At 37.9% G+C, this 22,255-nt stretch overlaps 1 protein-coding gene across 6 annotated transcripts in view; it reads left to right on the top strand.

Moving 5' to 3' along the window:
• The window catches only part of CEP112 (centrosomal protein 112), a 328,322-nt gene that overhangs the window by 142,376 nt on the left and 163,691 nt on the right, over positions 1 to 22,255 (top strand). For all 6 annotated transcript variants that reach the window (XM_015589808.2, XM_015589807.2, XM_006912420.3 and 3 more), the window contains one exon: positions 6,232 to 6,414. In XM_015589808.2, coding sequence (XP_015445294.1) covers positions 6,232 to 6,414 — 183 coding nt within the window. The remainder of the gene's footprint in view (positions 1 to 6,231; positions 6,415 to 22,255) is intronic.

Here is a 22,255-nt window from a genome sequence, read left to right as displayed (position 1 = left end):
AAACCATGGGCCTTCATGACATTTCCAAATCTCAGTTCACAGTTCATAGACCCAGAACCCATGTGTTTGGAGACCATGTCCCCTGATAAAGACTCTTGTAATGCTATGACAGGTAAATATTCCCCCAAAGCGAGCTTTTGCCATTTGATATGGTAACTGCACACAATGAAGGAAGCAAAAATTCTACCAAAATGTTATCTTTTAGAAGTAACTGTTGTTAATCTTATATGAGCGTCATTCCAGAAATTTCTATAAGAGATAGATAACGGTAAGTGAATATATGGAGAAAAACAGTTTTTTAGAAACAGGATCATGCTATATTTGCCCTTTTTATTAAAATATTTAATTTTATGTGAAATTAGTTGAAGTGAGAAAACAAGGGAAACTGAAAGAATTTCTGAAGTTTAGAAAGTGTTTCTTTACCATACAAGATGATTTTGTGGAACAGTAAGAAATAAAAATTAAAAATACATTGACGTTAGAGTCATTTTTAAATTTTGTGGTTCAATTTTCAGAGTATTAGTTTACTCCTTACTATAAAAAATAAAATTGACATGCCTACTCTTCCTTCCATGCACCCCACTCCTCTATTTTGTCAGTGATAGTATTATTTATACATTTGTTGGTTTGTAACATGCTTTGTTTTATAACTATAATTATCACAATTATATAGAATAATTTTTTTATTTAACTCATTTATATGCTCACCACCACCAGGACTTTTAGCACAGCTTCTCCACATCCGAGTCCTTTGTTTTGATTCATCTTTTGACTATTGATATCATCGCTGGTTTTTTTAAAGAAGAACATGTAGTTGTATTCATTGCATTTCTGCGTGCTTGAGAATCACCGTATGTCCCCTTATTTTTGAGGGATAGCTTGGCTGGGCATAAAATTCTCTGGTCATTGTTTCTTTTCTTAAAACTTTCTACACATTGTTGCACTGCTTTTGGCAACTTGTGTATTGCTCTTAATAGATCTTCTTCAGTCATCTCTTGGTTACCTGAATTTCATCCTCAAGTTTTTTTGTTTCTTTTTTCAAGAGTGGTTCGGATTTTATAGTCCTTGAGTTTTTCCATGTTTTAGTTTAGTTGTAGTATGCTTCAACCATTCTTTGCCTCAATCTGAATTGTTTGTTTGTTTGTTTTTGGTATACAATGTAATTTTTTGATGTACACATTCATCTCCATTAACTTCAGGGAAATTTTTTTATACCATATCTGTGAATGCATGGATTTTCTTTTCTTAATTTTCTCTCTACATTATCTTTTCTTTGCTTCCTTCATGGGCCTTTACTATGATTATCTCAAGTCTTTTGTCTATGTCAGTGATTCAATTTTCAGCCATGTTTATTCAGTTCATTGTTGTTTTTATTTTAGAATTAATTTTGTGATGGAGTTATTTTGATCCTAGTTTTGTTGTTTTATTTTCTTATCTTTGTGTTCTCTCTCATATTTTTATTAAGTTCTCCTATCACTCTAATGGTTTTTAATTTTTAAGGTATGTTTTCCTCCTCTCCAGAATGATGGGCCTTCCTTCCTTTCTGCCTCTCGTCTTTCCTCCCCATCTTTAGCTAGGTTATTTTTTTCCCTGACATAATAAATTTAAGGTCGTCCAGACACTTCTCCCCTTCATGTTGCTTGGGCTTAACGTGGGCAGCTCTGTCCACATCTGCTACTTGTTCTGGTATAATATGTGTGAATTCTCTTTGATTCCTTTTCTGTATTTATTTTCAGCTTGCCTTCCTCTAAGTTTCAGTTTGAGGACGTGGGCATTTTGTTGCATTTACTTTTCTATACCTTGAGGTAATGATAAGGATGGAGGAGTAGAAATTCTTTGGAGCTCTGAACAACTTTTATTAGAGAAACTGCTATCTGCTTTTTTAGCATCTTATTAGTGTTCCACACCAGGATTTACTCTTTGTATTGGAGAGTTTTTTTCTTTTTTTTTTTTTTTTTATGGTAGCTTTGAAGCTCATGATTCTATCAGGGAGAATCAGCCCCAGTTTTTCACTTTCCCAGCTTTATTCATCTCTTTCCAGCAGCTGTTTCTATCCCATACATTTACTCTCCTATTCCCCACCTGGGAAGAACGGAAAAAGGAATGATTGATTAGTAGTCTATTTCTCCACAAAACCGAGGTAGTAGAGAATATTCCCCAGCATGATTTCAGTTCAGCAGTCTACCTCTGGAGATGGAGAGTGGGGACCAAATAGTATGTCCCACCAAACCATGTCAGAATCTTCTCTTTCTTTCCTTGGCTACTACCTTTTGAAATTTATGTCCAAGATGATATTCCTCTTTCCTTGTTTGGTTGCTCCCAGTGAAAGTTCTCTTGTTTTGTTTTTAACATTCATTTTTATTCTTTTCACAATTTTCAGCTTCCTCTGCTATCTTTATCTGGGAGTTCCAGTGCCAGGTGTGTTCTGTATGAGGCAGTTCCTCTTTTACTACTGAAACCAGTCCAGCAGCAACTGAGTGACTGATTGTCAGGGTGTTATGCTAGGTAGCCTCTAAATTACTCCAAATTCTTCAACTTTTTTATTTGAATTCACTGGGGCTTTAACCTATTATACCAAGGCTTATAGAACATAGATTTTATAATTTGGTTACATTTAAGATTATTTTAGTTAGTACTTCGTACCATATTCCTCCATATTAATGTGTTGGGTGTATTCTAGCACTTCTGTAATTTGTTTTTGGTTTTAGAATTACTGCCATTGAGATGTATTATTGGGATGTGTTGGTCTTCTATGTGGTGTGTATTGAGAAGTAATGGTTTCTGTAGTTAAAGCCTTATTCCATCCCCTTTGTCTTTTTCTTTATAAGGTTATTAAAAGGTGTTCAGGCCATATTTGCTAGCACTAATTTCACTGTAAAACAGTTGCCAGGACTTGAAATATATGTTCTAAGACCCCCAGAGACTTGGATATCTGGCATTTCCTCCTTGGTCTTTCTTGGGGCCGGAACGTGCTCCTGCCCTTGGGCACTTCGTGAAGCATCGTTTGGAATGACAACGTCATCATCAACAGACTGTGAAATGGTTAGTCTATGATGAAGCGCTTGCTTTCAAGATTTCAGAACTTCAAAATTTCACTCTTGAACTTCATGTTCAGAGCATGTTGATGAGTAGAATAGTGGATTGGAGCAGGACCCTTACGCATCTCCTGTTTTCACCTACAAAAATGACAGTTTCATGTGATTGCCTAGTAGTTTCTAGGCAATAAAGCCATTTTCTCACCCAAACTCCAACCACCAAGTTCAGTGTTCTCAAGAGACTGCCAGGTGCTACCAGATGCTTGCAAGTGAGGGCTAATTACTGTCTTGTTCCTGGAAGGCATGTCAGTCTGCTTTAATACCTGTAGAGTGGGCACTACAAGTATAGTTACCTGGCCCATAATTCACTGCTTTTGGCTAGGGAACTTGAAGTTTTCTCTCCTATATTACAGGAATCCCTTAAGTCAGCTTTAATTAAGCAGGTTCCTTGGTGATGGTATATCCTGTTTCCCCTGTAGCATAGGTTCCAGACCACCTTGACTTAGAAACCACATTGACCACTCAACATTCATCCTCGTAAATGCTGTCTGCTTTTACATCCTCCAGCTTTTCCATGATTTACCACCTTCTGGTCACCACTAACTTCATTAGAAATTATTTTGGTCAACCAAAAGTGTCTAGTAGTCCCCGGTAAGGAAGATATGCTACCGTATGCTTACCTTCGAGATGTGCCCACAAGTAAAGGACCAAGCTGGAAAATTCAAAGAACTCTTTAACATTTACTTACATGAAAGGGGCTAGGAACCAGTAAAACCTTGAATTTAAACACAGATTCACCTTGATGATGGCCTTTGTAGTTATAAACATAATCATCAAGATATTTCCAGAACACGGTAGGGTTTTTCTCCCAGACTCTGCCATTTATCAGGAAAAGATGCAGCTTCCAGAAGATACTGACAGTGAAGAAACCTAGGTAAAGACCAGGAAGGGCTAATAATACCTAGACATTGGCCAGGCAGTGCTGGTTCAAGTAGCCAAGCCTGAGCTAGTTCACCTTAAAAGACTCCAGCAACCTTAAGATTTGTTCATTGATTAGCATCACTGAGCAACAGGTCCTGAGAAAATAACAAACTAATAATTAATAACATCTATGTTTAGGCTTGACATTCCATTATCTATTTGATTTGTTCCTGATTTTTTTAAATGAATAAACTGGAATTTGAATATGGGCAGGGTCCATGATCAGTCTGTCAAGACTCTTTAAACCGCTCAGAGGATATAACTGTGACTGTGTTTTATCCCTGGAGCCTAGAGTGAGGTGATGCCGTTACTAACGACCTCAGGGCGACTTCTGTTCATGCATCTTGGGCAAAAATCTGTAATACTCCTCCATTAATTTTAGGTCAGTTGGTTACTTCTCCCAAGAGTACTGTAAAATATTTTGCTGTCTATCAGTTTTCAGTCACACTCATTCTCCCTGTATTTTCTGAGGCTTTTGAGAACTCGGTAGAACTTTCCACCTCTTATTATTTACTTTCACTGTTACATACTTAAATGATTTTAAGTAAAATGTATAATTTTGTTATAACGATGCTTGATATCATAACACTGAGTAGGAGATAATGAAGTGTCCAAGAACTAAGTATGTTCTAACTCAGTTACTCATGTACTTGGCTGCCTGAAAAAAAAGTACAGGACTATTAATAAAGTTTTAAATGCTCTCTTTTTGGGGGATTAACATTGTAGTTGCATGAACCATGTGTAAGGAGAATATTTTTATATTATTTTTCCTATGTATTGCAAACATTGGAATAATATGGAAAAATGATGCCTGTATTTTAAATGAACATAAATTCACTAGAACGCATCTTTATTCTTAGATGCAAAATAAACTTTCCCATATTATTTTATACATTATTGTGTTCTGATAAGTGTACATGTTCAAAAATTAGTATGCTTTCTTCAAAATGGTATAATAAATTTATAAGTGGTCAGAAATTTATTGTTGATTTCCCAATTCGCTAAGAAAAATCACAATAAGAAAAAATTTTGAAACCTGTGTTTAGAAGCAAATTTAATATGTGTTTTGATCCTTACTTTGCAAGTAGAGGATGACAATTTTAAATCTCAAAGGAAAATGACTTCTGAAATTTAGTGCGGCATGCACGCCTGGAGAAATGAATGCTATAGCTTTAAGATAAGGTAGTCTGGTGCTTCATTGCACGGAACAAGATCGATTTGGAGCAGGCTCCTACTGTTAGCTTTTTTGATGATGGATTCTCACGCCGAAAATAACACAACATATTCTAGATAACAGCAGTTTTTTCCCCTGAAATCCACCAAAACTGAAGAAAAATCCAAGTGACTGTTCTTAGCAGCTGTGTGGCCTGGAGTTCACTGGGGAAGCTGGCTTCCTGCAGTCCCCTATTCATCACCTGCTTCAAAGACAGCCTGGCTGGCTATAGTTTGCAGGCCAGGTAGGGTGCCATTGTGCACAGTCTGGGAGGATTAGTATCAAAGCTGCGGCAACCAGGCCCTTGGTCTCCGGCTGCCATTCAGTCTTGCAGGGAGAGACTAAGACTGGCCAAGGTCACAGTCTCCAGTGTGGAGTGGACTGGGAAAGGACCCTGAGAATAGAATGCTTTTTATGAAATCATGGCGCAAGCTTGCCGCACAGCAGGTGCCCTTCTGGAATACATAGCATCTGTTTATGTTAGTATACCGTAGCTGACAACGAGATAATAGAGCTTTGAAATTTATCATTTTATTTTTAAAAAGACAACTGTATATACAATAATCCAGATGCATATGTAGCTCCGATCTTTTATTCGAAAATCATAAAGAAAACTGACCGATTTAATTGTTGCTTTTACATGGATATATTTAAGCAAAAAGCAAAGCATACTGACTATTAACCATTTATAACCGTTGCTGATCAGTAGTACCCAAATCTGGGGGGAGGAAATACCTAGCATTCAGCATAATTTTTTTCCAACGTTCAGGCATTTGTGTCAACGGATTGCAAAAGAGTGTACTGAATATGCTCAACTGTCTTGAATATTAGGAGATTTAGATCTCTCTCCCCCCAAAATGAGAATATTCAAGGGTGAGGTAATAATGACGCAAAAATAAAAATTTCACCTTGGACAAATTAGAGAAAAATTAAGCTGTCCATGAGTTGTCATGACGACAAGGATGTTCTGTTGATGAACTGTCCTCCTCATTGTCCAATCAGATAGTAGAGCTGAAGCTGGAGCATGAACAGGAGAAGACGCACCTATTACAGCAGCATAACGCAGAGAAGGATAGCCTAGCCCGAGACCATGAACGGGAAATTGAAAACCTGGAAAAACAGCTTCGCGCTGCCAATATGGAGCACGAAAATCAAATTCAAGAGTTCAAGAAACGAGATTCACAGGTAATTATCAATAATATTTGATAAAACGGGTATCTTTTTAAAAAGTCATCAGTGTTTAATGTTTTATTCTTGTTGATGCACGCTGTTTGATCATTTGCAAAACTGACATATAAATGTGATTTTTTTTTTGTTGTTTTCTTTCCTCAGCACCCCCACCCCCCGTTTTAGGGATGAATAAGGCTTTAACTACAGAAACCACAGGTAGCCAGATTAAAAATCTCATGGCGCGCTATAACTTGGCCCCTTTTTTATAATCTTGTCTCAGTTCCTTTCATGATGGATTTTTTTAAGGTATCTGCCCCTTACCCCTCCCCTAAGCCTTAGCAAATCCCTAGGAAATATATCAGCCTCACTCCTTGCTTTTTGTTTTAATCTCTGTAGGTAATCAAGCAGCTGTTTTAATATTTGCTTTTCCTACCTAGGGTTGCTTTTTTTTCACCAGACTGTGTTTGATTAGATCACTCAGATGGTAATTGATAAAAATGACTCCAGCGAAGGGCTATTTCCCATCAGGTCTGTTGCTTTTTCCGACATGCACACACACATGCCTCCTAGACTCCATCTCTGTAGTCCCTGTTGGAAGCCATTTGGCAGAATAACCCCCAGCTGTGGTAGCATTTGACTCTTCAAACTTATGGATGAAATGTGCACTGTCAGCATGGAAAATTATCTTTATAAATTTCAGATGAAAAAAAAAATCTTATTGAGCTTGTATCTTTGTAGTACAATACATTCTTTAGGGTATATATAATCAAAGGCCTTTAGTGTATCCTCTTGAAGAGATTGCTGTGAAATTTTATTAAAGAAAAATTGAAGAGCAATTGATAACAATAAAAAGATAATTTTCTTTTCTAATAAAACCATATCATATACCAGGTCTAAATACCTCTTTGCCCATTGAAATCTAACCATATTCTCCACACTATATATAAACTTCTTCCTAGTTATTCTTCCTCCTGGGATAATATAATTTTTAAACAACGAACTAAACCTTCTATTTGTTATAATATGTGTTTAAACAAGTTTATAAATATTTATACATAAAATACTGCTGATTAAATAAATGTTAATTTCTTGAGTGGAGGGTGGGAGGCGGTAAAGCAAAGGAGTTATTGGTTATTTTTCATTTGACCTTGAGTCTTTTACCTTCGGATAATGACTGGGCAATATAAATATACTCAGCATAGGTCAGTAATATATGTTTATAGGAAAATAATTTGTAACTTGTTTTCTGGGGGGTTGCTGACTAAGAAGGTAGTCATTGTAGTAGCCATAGTACTAGAATAGTCAGGTGGTTCCTGCTAAACCAACATGTATTACATTTTTGCCACCAGCCTCGTTAGAGCCTTTATAAAAACCAGCTGATCTTTTGGTTGTTAGCCATACAATTTTTAAAGAATATTTTCAAACCTACATTCTCTTTTAAAGATGATGCTACGCCTTACCATTGTCTTCTACGATAAGGGTTCTGAGTCAGTGTAGGGTCTGTTTGCTTAGTAGAATTGAATAATTGGTACAGTAAAATACATAAATTTATATAACTTACTACTGCTTTGGTGCTGTGGCGAGCTGACACAGTGGAGGCCAAATTTAGAGAGACTCTTTGTGACTTTTACATATGTCGTATCTGCCATATATAGGGTGCGGTTCATCCAATGATAACAAAAGGGAAAATTTAGAATTATTACGTATAATAAAGCCACAGGGAGAGTATAATAAGGTTATTAATTAAATTTCTTCTCATTGAAATATTAAGTATGAAGACCATATGACTTCTTCAAATGTTGTAACATGCGATTATATTTCTCATATTTTGTGTCTGTCTTGGAACAATTGGAGTTGCTGTCATGGGAATGCCAGTAAGCAATGGAAAGAGGCTAAATGCATTTTTTATTAAAGTGAAAATGATTTTCTGTATAAGCAATATTTAGTTAATTTTAGAGAATATTTTTTTAAAAACTTTATCAATAAGTAATATTTTAAAAAAATCTTATCATGTATCCCGAAATGCTAATAATTTGTATTTATTTTTGGTTATTCATTGAGGTAATTCTTTCCTTCAGGTAAGTCCTAAATTTTCCAAGTATATCTTTTAATGATTGTGCTCTAAATAATCTAATATATAATGCTTTCAAGTCCTGAATTTCATTCACAGGTTTCAGAAAAACAAAGTGGGCATATACTTCTAAAATAGAAGATTTTTTTTTTTCCAAATCATTGTTTTGGGTTTAATGCAAAACAAACACAAGTATCTTAAATATTGGATCGTATAATTTTTATTTTGGTTCCAGAGATTTGATTATCAGTTTATGTCTGGCTGTTCCTGTTTAGCAAAGCAAAGGAGGCCATTTTGTAAAAAGGACTATTTGTAATACTTAACCAAAGAGGACTAGTGATAGCTGTTTTGGATATTGTGGCTTTGTTTGCTGCGTTTCTTCCTTCAGATTCTTGAATGCAGACAGCATACTAAAAATCTACTTTTGGCCTCTCAAATGTATAACATATTGTATATTTATAAGAAAATTAATATTATAAAGTATAGTTACCTACCATAAGGTGAATCATATATCAACTAGGAAGTCCTTTTTGGTGAATATGCTATATAATTATTACAGGTTAGTTGTTATTCAAGTAATTTCTGTTTTATAGAGAAATCAGAGAGAATAATACAGCTCAGGACAATTAACCATTTCTCTCATTGCATTTGGTGCATTTAGCTAATTATTCTATGCTAATATTTTTTTTTGTCATAATACCTTAATTTTCTATGGTAGGCTATTTTTTGTTGTGATTTGATAAAATGCACATTAAATTTACCACCCTCATACAAAAATATTTAGTCTGGTATCTACTTAAGGTCATATCATTTAAAAGCATCCAGATCAGTAGATATCAAGACATAGAGAAATTTACAACCTCATTGTCAGATATTTCTCACTTGCCAGATCTCTCTTATTGAAATTATTTTGGAGAAGGATTTGATTGATTTAGTTATGTTTTTTAATATAAAGAAAATTTGTATTTTCATTATGATTATTCTAGGGAAGCTTCTTCTAACGTAGTAATTCTACATGTAATTCTTGTTTTGCTTTTGAACTGCAATGTAGTGAAAGAATTCCTGTAATTCATCCCTTTGAATTTGATGAAAAACAGAACATAGGTTCCTTGATCCTAAGTCATTCTTTTAGGACCCTGAACCACTTAGAGATTGCTTGATCTTTTACGTTTGCTGCAGAAGTGAGTGGTGTGTATGAATATTGTAGAGACCGTTACAGAGAACCTTTGTGATCCGCCCCAGAGGTGGTGTCACCATCTTAGGACAGCTGTCTATGTGACCTGTTGAGGTACAGATGAATCGAGGAGTCAGGGTAACCACAGCAGCCACTGTGAACCACCATCAGTGTAATGCAAATTAGACACAACAGACTCAAAGAAGGTTATCAGTGATACCTGAAAATATATTAAACTTAGGATTTGAATATAGTAAAATGGCTCTTTCCTAACATTGGCATCTCAGAACTTTTCTTGGTTCTCTAAACTGAGAATCATTATTCTAATATGAACAGTTTTTGCATAATAAATGGACAGATCATCTTGATTTTGTCATATCGATTGACAGTAAGAGGCTGCATCTATCACTGATTCTAAAATATGAGATTTTCAGAAATCCTGTTCTTGCTCTCTTCTAAAAAAAAGCTTTCTAAAAGAGATATTCATGATAAAATAATTTTAACACTTTATTATTTAATTTTTTAATGAAATTATATCTCAATAACATTATTTTATTTTCCATGAATTTTGGGATCTGGGCACGCGATAAAAATCTCCTTTACTAAACTGGGCGTGTGCATGCATGCAGTGGTCTAAACACCGCTGTTGTTCTGCAAAGATGGCTTAAGGATAAATTTAACAGTATGTATGTTCTGAACATTATTGTTAAACTCACACACGGTCTTTGGGTTTTTACAGGGGTAGTATTTTTCTACTGAAAACACTTGATTTTAATTTCTTTATACTCCAACTGCTTTCAAAAGGGATTTGAGGCAGAATTTTGTAACAACCACTTGCTTAATTAAGCAGGTAACATATAACTGAAAATAATTAAGCAATAAATGATATTAACCACATCTGAAAATCGATAACTTAGAAGATGCTTCAGTTGAGTATAAGTTTTAGCTCTGAGCTTGCCTAGAAGCCACAGCAAAGAGGGCAATGTGATGAATCATGTAATTCTAATGATCTAATGAACAAAATCACACCAGTTCATGGTTTTTTTTTCTTTCTTTTCCTAGCTCTCAATTTTGAGAGAAATTTATGACATGGGACTTAATATAAAGGACACTGACCAATATAACTGATGATGATCTTTATATGTCAAAACATTAGGAAATAAAATCTGGTTAGAAAACCGTAGATTCCTTAACTACTTTTGCAAAGTGTAGTCAGCAGGTTTTATTTTAATGTGCCAAAATTTTATTTTAATTTATTGAGAATCCAAAAAACACAGCTGCTTCGACAGATCCAATTTTGTAGATTTTACGAATCAAAAAAATCATTTTAAGTCACAAGTGTAGTAAATTCTAATACTATCAATATGTGTCCATTTCAGAAACCCTTATAAAATGTCTTTGGAAGTAAAAATTAGGAACGTGGCTGAGATTGGAAATAGTTTAAAAGTTAATGCCGTGATGTTAATTCCAAGTGTGTCGTTTCTCTCTTATACCTGATTCTCTTGTCCTCTGAATTTATACTATAGAAAATTATAAGGAATAATAAAATCAGGTGGTAATTTGGTCCAGGAGTATAGGATGTTTGTACCTGTACTAAAATGTTTCACATTCTACCTGTGTAACTAAAATAGCATTTCATCATCAGTATTTATTCACTAGTATCATTTGCTTGGTTTTGAGCTAGTAAATATTTTTATTTCTTTGGGTCACACTGGACTGAGTGCTTGGGTAAAAGCAAGCTCTGTAAACTGTTGCTGTTAATGTAACCCTGCTTTGTGTCCCCTTCTCCCTAGTGACACACACAGTCACATCAGAGTGGCTGCCTGGCCTTCCAGCTGTGTACACACAGCACTCTGGTGCTCACCTGCTGCTGCACTGCCTTGTGTGTATTAGAGGGAAGAGGAGTAGAATTAAGTGGTTTTTAAGTATTAAGTGGGTTTTCCTGCAGTGTACATAATGTTTAATGTCAGACATTAGAAGAGTTGGTGAGAAAATGCTTTTAACAATTCACTTTATTATTTCACAAAAGGAAAATAAGACTTTTCCAGTGGTCTTGTGGTAAAACCACAATCACAGTTTTGAATTTACTTTTTTTAGATGAAGTTTCATAGTATTTATCTGGACGCTGTATTTAAGATAGCCCAAGAACTTTCTGTGTACATTTAAAATATAAATATAGAGGCTTTCCTAACTAAGCCACTTTAAAAAGCCTATGAGGGGAATATTGTTTTTCCAAATAGGACCAAAGTCCTTCTCATATTTTGACATGGGCGCATTGATGGGAAGATCTCATTTTATTAGTATCCAGTAGTGGTGTGCCTAATATTACATATGAATTTAGTAATGTATGTTGTTTTATATATTATTCTGTGTATTACTGTGTAGAAGAACACTGTTTCTTACATACTTAATCAGAACATATAAGTGAAGTTTACATTTTTTGTAGGTCACCAGTTTTCTTTCTCCATTATAATTCTAAAATTCTGTAATTACTTTCATCTTATAAGCACAACAGTAGCATATATACCTAAAATTAAACTACTACGAATAACCTGGTCCTCATTGTGGAGAAAATTATGTTGTTTAAAAAACAAAAAAACAGGTTTAGACAAGGAAATTGATTTCTCTAAGAATGATCTCTTTGTAGGATTATTATACAATGTATCTAGTCCTGTGCATATTTTTTAAATGTGGCAGTTACCATGGAAACCACATTCTATGGCATGTGGTCCACCTTTAGATAAAGAATATTCTTTTTAGAGATAAACCTTCCAAATAACATAAAGTATTCCCTCTGAATTAGCAACTTCATGTCAATTAATAATGATTGCTTTAAAAATCTATCTTTTCTCATTATGTTTAATAGATTTTTTAAGAAATATTAAAATTGTTCTTGAAGAAGTAATTAATGCTGGAGACAAATTTAAATAAGGAGTATAATGTGGTAAATCTACAGTGGCGAAAATTGAAGAAATTGCGAGGGAACACAAGTATGTGTATGCAGAATGTTCCACCAGACGAGAAGCTTTTAGTCGTATCAGGCGTCTTAAGTATTCAGCAATAATATAGTCAGACTATGGAATCTAAAGAGATGATCACATCCAATTACTTTCAATTTACAGATAAGGAACCTGTGGTTCAAGGACATTATCTTGCCCAAGGTCACAGAACTAGCAAACCAGGGCTTCTTAATCTTAATTTAGTGCTCTTTCTTTATCTCACAGTCTCTTCCAAGAAAGATTTTAGATTTTTGGAGAGACCCAGCACGGGAAGGAGACACTGGTACTCTTTGTTCCCATTAGATTCTCAACACAATGTGCATTTCTTTCAGTGATTTGCCATACTTGCCTTTGCTGCAAAGTCATAATTGAATCATGCTGCTTGAGTCCCAGTTTTAGTAAGCAGCACCTCCTAGAACAACACCGAATTTTTATGCTTGTGTGTATTTAACAGCAGCAGTAGCAACAAGTATTTATTGCATCTTCCCATACACCAAACCCCTTGCTATGTCCTTTACATTGCATTATCTCATTCAACACTTCTAATACCCTATAAGGATTAAATTTCCTATTTGGAAACTCTGTTTTGACCTTCTTACTTGGGTCAGAAGATGACCGTTTGTATTTCTGATTTTATCGATGAAAAAAGGTTTAGAAAGCGTAAGTAAATTGCCCAAGGTTATATAACCTGTAGTTAGTTTAGCTAAGATTCAGGGCAAATGCCCCTGTCCCATATGCCTGCTTATATATGAGCTCCTTGTTGCTGAATTTAGTTTATTTCCCATAAATTCCATTATATTTTCAATTTCGGGTTGTTACTACAGTGCTAAATTTAAAATACTGAAACCCATAACTCAGACTGTGTAAATCCAAACCAGGTTTTAGCTGGCATTTCAGTCTTTCTCCAGAGCCATAAACCACGGTTACGTCTCTATTCTGAGACAAATTAAACTCTGAAAAGATAACACATTTCTTAATATTTTATATGGAATAGAATTCCTTTCCACAAATTTCAGAAATAAGATATGTCCAGAGTTAGAATCTCGTTGAGGGTTTAGGTCAGTGGGGCCTACCAATCTCTATAAAAATTGCTCAGGAATTTACATTTAGTCCTGGTGAATATGGTTTGTTGTGAGTGGTTTATTATAGGTGAATGTCTTATATTCACATGTTAATCTGGAATATTACCTATGACCCACTCATTTTATGGAATGAATCTTTAAGTCTCAGAGACTTCAGTGTTAGTATTTTTTCCCTAAAGTAATCCTTGTAAGGATCCTATTGTATGACAACTAGTCAAAACCTTTTAGAAGTGAAGTCAAGTTCAGACCAGAGACTTTCTCAATAGAAATACAAGAAATAATCAGATAGTGTGTTTCTTTTAGAATCCTCAAAAACAATTTATGTTGATATAGTTTTGGCTGAATTCTAGAGTTATTTTGGTCAAAATGTAAAGTTTTCAGATGAATTTTTTTTTTTTTTTTACATAAAATACCACAGAGATAAATCACTGTTCCACATGCTGAATACATTCTCATTGACATGAAGAAAAATACTCTCTGCTATTCTTAGCATATAGCTCTTGTTTCTCCTCTTCACCTTGGCCTCAATGTAATTACTAAGAACGTTGGTGGAAATTATCTTTGAGGAAGTACTGGGTGAATAACTCCTCTTCCTTCATGTCTTAGAAAAGTCAGTTTTGGAGTTATGACTCAGTCAGTTCTCTAAGAGACATCTCTGATGTCGTTATTTGTATATTTGAGTTTGTTTTGTGACAGGTTGAAGCCAAAGTGCTAGAGATGATTGGCAAGATGATGATGTCACCTCATGTTCAAAGAGCTGGCAAATTGAAACTTATTAAACTGTCGTTTTGTCTTCCATTCAGGACTAATTGGAATCATGCCCAGTTGCATGATCCAAAAGATATTTAACACCTAAGCGTTTTTTATGAGAAAAATGGCAGAAATTGATGTCAGGGAGACCTTAAACTCCCGTTTGAGGAGGAGAGCAATGCATTACGTGAAAATAATAGTCTGTTTTGAAACTACTTTAATATTTGCGTACAGAAAATATTTGAAAAATATTGTCATTAGGAAGAAACTTCAATATAAAAGTTGGTCTAATTGAGACCTAAAGCACTGAAATTAATGTGAAACTTAAGATAATGTTTTTCAATTGAAAGAAATATTAAAATTCAGTGAAAATTATTTTTCTTCACTTGTTTTAACAATTATTTTAAATCGCTACCTGACCTCTCAAGTACTTTTGGATATTTGTATATTGGGAAGTTGGGGAAAGATCACAAGAGGTCAGAAAGAAACAATACACAATTAGACTTGCAGGGTTTGAAATTTTGTTTTTCCAGTTCATTTTGATTTGTTTTGCTTAGGTGTGAAGTCAAGGCCCGAACTTCTTAATAGTTTTTGAAAATGAGTTAATGAGTTCATTCCTCAGAGAATGAAGTTTGCTGCAGTATGTGTCTTGGGTCTGGGGGTCTCTTCCTTTGTTAGTGGGGGCAGTTGCAATGCAGCGTTCGTCTCAAAGTGTGTGTGTATGTGTGTGTCCCACTGATACTATTGCTCTGTGGTACGGAAGAACTTTCAGTGAACGTGGAACCAACAGTCCAGCCAGGCCTAGCATCTCAAAACAAGGGAATTTTCCAGTGGAAAGACTTGAAAGTTACAGACCTTTAAAAAAAGGTTAAAATTAAACTGGCAATTCATTCATCTTAAGTTTGCTCTTTAAGTCAATATTTATTAATGAAACAAACCCCAGATCCATAGGGTCAAGTGGGACATTATTTATTTCGTTATTTGCAAAGATGTCATTTAATGTACAAAATGCATGTGTTCACCAAATGTTTCCTGAACAGCTAATTTTTTGTGATGTAAATGTTATCTTCGCTTGTTGGGCAACTTTTATAATAGCTCCAGATAAAGCGATGTTGGCACATGCAACAAGAGAAGTGGAGTGTGAGGGCTGAAAACTTTTTGTTCTTTGTTCTTCAGTTATTCAAAAGTGACTGCCAAAGCTGTCGTTAGACAAAAGCCATGAGTTCAAGAGGTACAGTGTGTCCCCGCTCCCCTATCAAAGTCAAGCCTGATGTGCAGATGCTGGTTCAGACTTTGGGAAACACGGAAAAGTGCGCTCCTGTCTTCTACCTCTCTAGCCATTCCTAGTGACAGGCAGTAAACATCACTATCTGTTGCCATGAGGTTGGTGTTTCTTAAAAAATAATCATTCAACTCAGAAATAAGGCCAGTAGGATAAATCTCATGAAAATCATGATTAGTTTTAACTATTCTGATTGTTCTTTGAAATGTCATTGTTCCATCTTGTTATTGACAGAACAGAACTTTGGGACTTCTACATTTTTGTAATTGTGACTCTTCAGATAATATATGTCAGTCAGATTTCCACATAAGTTTCCTTATCTGTAAAAACCAGGCAGAATTATGTATATGGAATTTCCTTGTTACAGTTTCTTCAACATGATTTGTTTATTCAATAAAGGCTTTCTGAGTGCTCTTCTGTGCCAGGCCCTGGGGCTTGGGTGCACACCGTTAGGAGGGACTTCTCACACCCCGATGTGTGTGAACACTGCCCCAGAATTGTGTAGGGCGTGGCTTTTATGGCGCTAAGGCGATTCCTGCTCTGGGTACACAAAGAACGAGATAGACCAGTGCTGTGCTCTAAAGTAACTTCCACTTGAATTAGGGAAAGGAAGGCCAATGAAAACACAAAAAACACAGATGAACTCAGAGAGTATCGCATAGCAATAACTGGGAGGTGGAGGTGGAGAATTAGAATAGAGAGATGATGCAGTGACCGAGTGACTGTGCTGGCTGGTCATCACAGAGGACCTCGCCAAGGAAGGGCTGTCAGAGCTAAGGTCTGAGTGACGAGAAGCCAGCCAGACTGAGCGAACAGCTGGTGCAGAGGCCCTGTCGGAGGATAAACTTGGCGTGTGCAAGGAATGAAAAAGGGCGCCTGATGGCATGAGCGTGGCGGGCGCAGGGCAGGGCAGGGCCTTCGAGGGATTTGGTTTGATTATAAATGTGATGGGAAGATAGTTAGAGGCTTTTTAAGCAATAAGATGACATGATCTGTGTCAAGTGTTTAAAAGGCCACTAACAGTTGTGTGTAGTCTTGAATGTCCGTACAACGTATGAGGCATACGGACTTGCTGCTGGGTTAGGTATGGGGAGTAAAGGAGGGAAGAATTCTGTAAGGTTGGGGTTTGAGCAGCTAGGTAGATGGTGGTGGTATGTGAGGATGATTAGGAGGGAATAAAAGCAAAAGCGAGAGTTCTGTTGTTGCCAGGCTAAGTTTTAAGCTACATCTTAAACATCCAGATGGCGATGTTTCAGACAGGAGTTGGATATGCGGGTCAAGATTCCAGAAATACGAAGTGGACATCATTGGCAGGTAGATAGTAACTAAAGTATGGACCTGGATACAGTTGCCAGTTCCTTATCAAATATGAAGACTTCGAAGATGCTGGTTCTTGGTCGGTCTCTACCACTTCCTGGCGCTATAAACCCGAGTAACTAACTCACTTCATATCTCCAATCATCATTTTCCACATCTGTAACATTCTTTCATCCACTTAGTGTCATCTGTGGCGCTCCCACTATGTGCCAGACACTACACTAGACCTTGGGATGTTAAAAAAGGAGGAGTCCCTGGCCTCCAGCCTATAGTCTGTGGAGAAGCAGGCACTGTGCATCTGTCTTAGATGGCGGGCAGCATGATTCGTGCCAGCAGGGAGCTTTCTCACAGCCCGCGACTCAGTCTGAGGATCTGGGCATTTGAGGGGAGCTTCAGAACAGCTGGTGATGTCTTTTCTCCTGCTGGCTGATGCCGGGCTGAGTATGTTCTCCCTCTCAACTCAAATCCTCAGACCCTTGGCTCTTATGTAGTCCCAGGTAAAACCTGGTCCTTTTTACCTCCTTGAGTGAACCTGACAATTAATCACTGCTTCTGTAGGTGAACTGTGAAACCTTTCTCTGTACCCCTAGCAAGGCTCTCTGGGGACGCTGAAGCCCTTAGTGCTCCCAGGAGCGGCAGTGGGACAGGAGGCTCTGGGCCGGTGTGTGGCTGATCCTCCCCCCATCACTAAGGAAGCCCGGTTTGGTGGTGCCTGCAAATCACGCCTGACCCTGCCACTAACTGCCTGAGGTGCTTCATCCTTCTAGGTCTCATGTTTTCCATCTCTGAAATGGGATCTTAAAGTCCATGTCCGGCTGCAGACTGTTTTTTTGGTACAGCAGTTTGTTTATGGTGCTTGGCCACAGTTCTCATATTGAAATAAATAAACTAGCATTTCAATTTCTCACCACAATCCAGGTCTTAGGTATTATTGTTACTTTTCCTCTGTTTCCTGAAATACCACTTTCTCTTGGTTCCCTTCCTATCATTCTTGACCCACTTTCTCAGTCTTTTTGTCCAGCCCTATCTCCTCCATCTTCCCTTAGGCAATGAGTGTCGTCTCTATTCTCATGCTTCCTCCTTGCCATCCATCCTGGGGACTCCCAGATCTCTATTTCCAAAGAAGAGCTCTCTCTCGAACCCAGTCCTGTATTTCCAGTTGCCTGAGTGCAATGTCCCGTGGCACGTCAGGATCTCCTCTCTCCCTCAGCGTCACATCAGCTTTCCTCATCGCCAGTACCTTAGCTGAGTCCCTTATCATCTCTCACTGGGACGATGCCCGACTAGTCACCCAGCCTCCAGTCTCACTGCCTTCCCGTTCTTAATCCTCTGTTTCACATTCTTCAGTGACTTCTGATTGTTTATAATTATGATCTCTAGACTTTTTTATTAGACACTCCTATCATACAAAATTGGGACATGCAGCCCAGTGTCAATATGTACCAATCTGTAACACTACTATATTAATACGAATTAGGTATTTTTAAAAGATTAAATACAGGTACACTTAAATGGAAGTTCTATTTTTTTTCTCCTGTATCCTGATAGACTCTACTTGGGAGAACACTATTCCTAATAATGAACAGCAGGGGTAATAAGTGTCAGAAGTAGAACACCGATGTGGAGAAATGGAAGAGATAGGAATGGCAGCATAGATAGCGTAAACCCCACGCAGGAGGCCGGTTTTCAAGGGGATCCAGTTCAGACTTCTCAACATGTCACGAAGCGTTTTCCAGGTACTTATTATACCACTCCTGTTTAGAATGCTTTTCCCATTCTAATTTGCATAGCAAATTTCTACTCATTTTTAAAACTCAGTGCACATGACATCTCCTTTAATGCAGCCTTCTCCGATCACCTCCCCAGACCCTATGTCCCCACACCACACATAGACTACCATATCTTCTTTACTTGGAATCAAAACACCTTTATCACTTTGTTGTGCTTTGAGATATGTATATGTCTGTAACTCTGGAAGGCCTAAAGCCTGGACCTGCTAGAAGAGGCCACAGAATATAACCATCCATTTCCATGCTGATATCGTTACTAGTTCTTCACATCTGGTGGGGAAGGCGGGCGTGTTCCCAGACAGTGGATAGGGGCCAGGAGGGTGTTGACCTCCCTTCACCCCATAGAACGAATGGGAAAGTATTTTAAGGGCCTGATTAAATCGTCACACCAGTCAGGTTGTATAATCTTCAAGAAGGTGCCTTCACGGGGACTTGAGGGCCAGGGCAGCTTGTCCTTCTGACAAGGTGCACAAAGACACATAAGACAGAGCCTGCCTCTGGGAGAGTCCAGTCTCGCCAGGCCATTTAGCAGGTACACAGAGCACTGCGGGTGAGATCACTGCTGTTATCCGGTCATCCACCCCTCATCCCCAGGCAGGCCTTCATAGGGAGGGAGATCTGAACGGCGATGATCTGGAGAGGAAAATAACTGTCACAGCCACCACATCGTGAAATTGTTTCTAATTAAATTGCTCTCATCAAGCTGCAATCTGTTATACTGAAGAAATGAGAGTTTCGATGGATGAAAAAAGTGTAAAAGGAGACGGAAGAGGAATGACGCAGGAAGATGACTTCCTGGGAGGATGCCGGGGACGGAGAGGGGGGCGTCGTAATCAGAAGGCTTGGACATCTGGGGCTGAGGGGCGGGGCAAGGAAAAGTTTTAGGATGTACAGAGGAGGAGGGGATGCTTAAGGCAACCTCCACCTGCTCAAAGTCGTGCCCGGGGTCATTGATGACCAAACAGCAGTCACATAGAGACACAAAAGAGGAAACAGCCCCTCCCTTAGGAAAATAAACGCCAAGATGCCCTTGGCCTCATAGGAAACCTGGGGGCAGATGAGAGGCTTCTTGAGGGTAAGGTCGTAGGCCACCCACCTGTGAGAGATCCACTCACTCTGGGTTAGGGGGTCACTGCTTATTCCTCCTCTCCGCTTCCCAGGTCTGTGCCCGATCCACATGGAGAATGTTATTTCCTTTCCTACACCCCAACCCCTGCCCCACTAACCCCATCCTCAGAGCTGCCTCCCTGCGTGTCCTTGCAAGACTAGGCTACACATTAGTAGGTGTCAGAAGCAAACAGGTGCGCGCTTACGAGTTTGACCAGTCATGGCCATGCAAGGTTACAGCCTGGGAGGGGCGGCACGCCAAGCCGTGGACCCGAGACAGTGGAAACTGCCCCATCCGCTTTCATGTGAACGGTAGTTTTCACTAAAATGTGATTCTGTCGTTTAGAGAAACATAAACATTTTCAACTAGAAATGACCTAGTTTTATTATTATTTTTTTGTCTTTATTCTGAGAAAGGGAATTAACCACAATGTTATGTGCTCGATGCTTTCTCATACTCTCTGGGAGGAGTCCAGTATCATCTGTTTTTACAGAAGAGCAGGCAGACCAAAGCTGGGCAGCTCTTAAGTGAAGGAGCTAGGATTTGAACCCAAGACTGTCCGACTTCAAAGCCTCTGAATAATGTCTCTCCTCTGAGCCTCGTCATGGTGCGTGTTACAGACACACCCACCCGCCCACTCGTGGTGCGTGTCACAGGCACACCCACACACCCACTGGTGGGACAGCCTTATTTTTGCTGCTACTCACAGGTGACGTGTGGTTAACATTCATGAATAATATAAGCCACGTTTCACAGAACCAATCAGATTGACATGTTGGAACTATTTAGAAGGGCACATAGTTCGGGGACCCTCCGAGTCCCTTCCCCAAATCCTAGCAAAGTGTCCCCCAGCACTTTACACATGGCTCTTTTTTTTTTTTTTTTGAGCCTCTATTAATGTCAGACTGTAGTTATGGCTGCAGCTTTTTCCCCTAAGCAACTCTTTCTCTTCTGAAACCCTATGGCAGTCCATGGCTGTTTAGATTGCACTCAGGAACGTTTTTAAACATTAATTTAGTTTGACATGAGTCGGTGCACAAATTAATTATCCAGGCACATGTCGTTCCCCGCACATGAAAGGCATGATACTGTAGTGGATCCCGTTCTAACGACCACATGTGAATTGCATTGTTACCAGCAATCAGACTGTCAGAGAAAAGCTGGCAACATATAGTAACTCTGAATTTGGCCAGTCCCACATAATTAGCATAAATATGTGAAGCAATCAGAACAGTTTTGGACTTCCTAGGAAAGTGTCCCTATTCTTATCTAGTTCTAAAAGAATGTAGAATAAACTATTCATTTAACCAAGTATAAAAATATGTCTGCTATGCAGTTATAATCATGTGTCATTAATCAGAAAATACTGCAGAAACTCTGACAAATTAAAAACACAAGGATGTGTCTGCAAGGGTTTTTTTTAGCCATTAAAAAGCTGCTTCACCTCTCAGGCAAGCTCTTTTATGGCAACTTCTTGCTCAGTGTACTGACATCTTCAAAGGCTCTGACATCTGTCGGCCTTTGAACTACCATTAAAAAATATTATCCCATTTCCATTCTTTTATGCCCATTTTTTTAATTATAGCCCTTCTTTCAAGTCAGGAACATGGTTGGTTTAAATGATGCTGTCCTTTCGTTTTCAGCCACCCAGCTGCGGTTTGAATAAATTGATGTAGAATCAAAGGCGGGACTTTAAAGGAAAAAGGTTTGATGGACTTGGACTCCGAACCAGATGAGGTTTTATGATGAAAAGGGTTTAATCCCAGCACAGGCATTGCTTCTATCAGTTGAGCAGTACAAAGCAATTCATATATATAGGTTCACGCGAAATGATCTATTTTTTTTTTTAACAGCACAGATCTCTTCAGGACTTGCAAATGTGGCATTAGCTAATATTCAGAGAGCTGATTTCCTTTCATCCACCAGAAGCTTATGATTATAGTACAGTTCTCGAATTGGAAATGAGAGCTGCAACACAGATTTAAAGCTGTGCTGTCTGATTTGTATTCAATATACATGTCACTGCGGGACAGGCTAGTCTGGGCCGAGCTGGTTCAATACAAGGAAAAACAGTTTCATCATCTGAGATTCTTAGTCAAAATATCAGCAGCTAATTAAGACGGCAGTCTCATGACTATTAGCGAGGTGTTTGGTTGATTGGTATCTCTTAAAACTTGACAAGAAGGATTTGAAAATGCATCCTCTCTTTTATTACTTATCCTTCTTGCAGTGTTAATGTGTTCAAGTGCATTGCAGGGTAATGAAGTGTAATCAGATAACTCA

The sequence above is a fragment of the Pteropus alecto genome, unplaced genomic scaffold, assembly GCF_000325575.1.
Source record: "Pteropus alecto unplaced genomic scaffold, ASM32557v1 scaffold134, whole genome shotgun sequence".
Lineage (NCBI taxonomy): Eukaryota > Metazoa > Chordata > Mammalia > Chiroptera > Pteropodidae > Pteropus > Pteropus alecto.
This window is presented reverse-complemented; position numbering and strand designations above follow the sequence as displayed.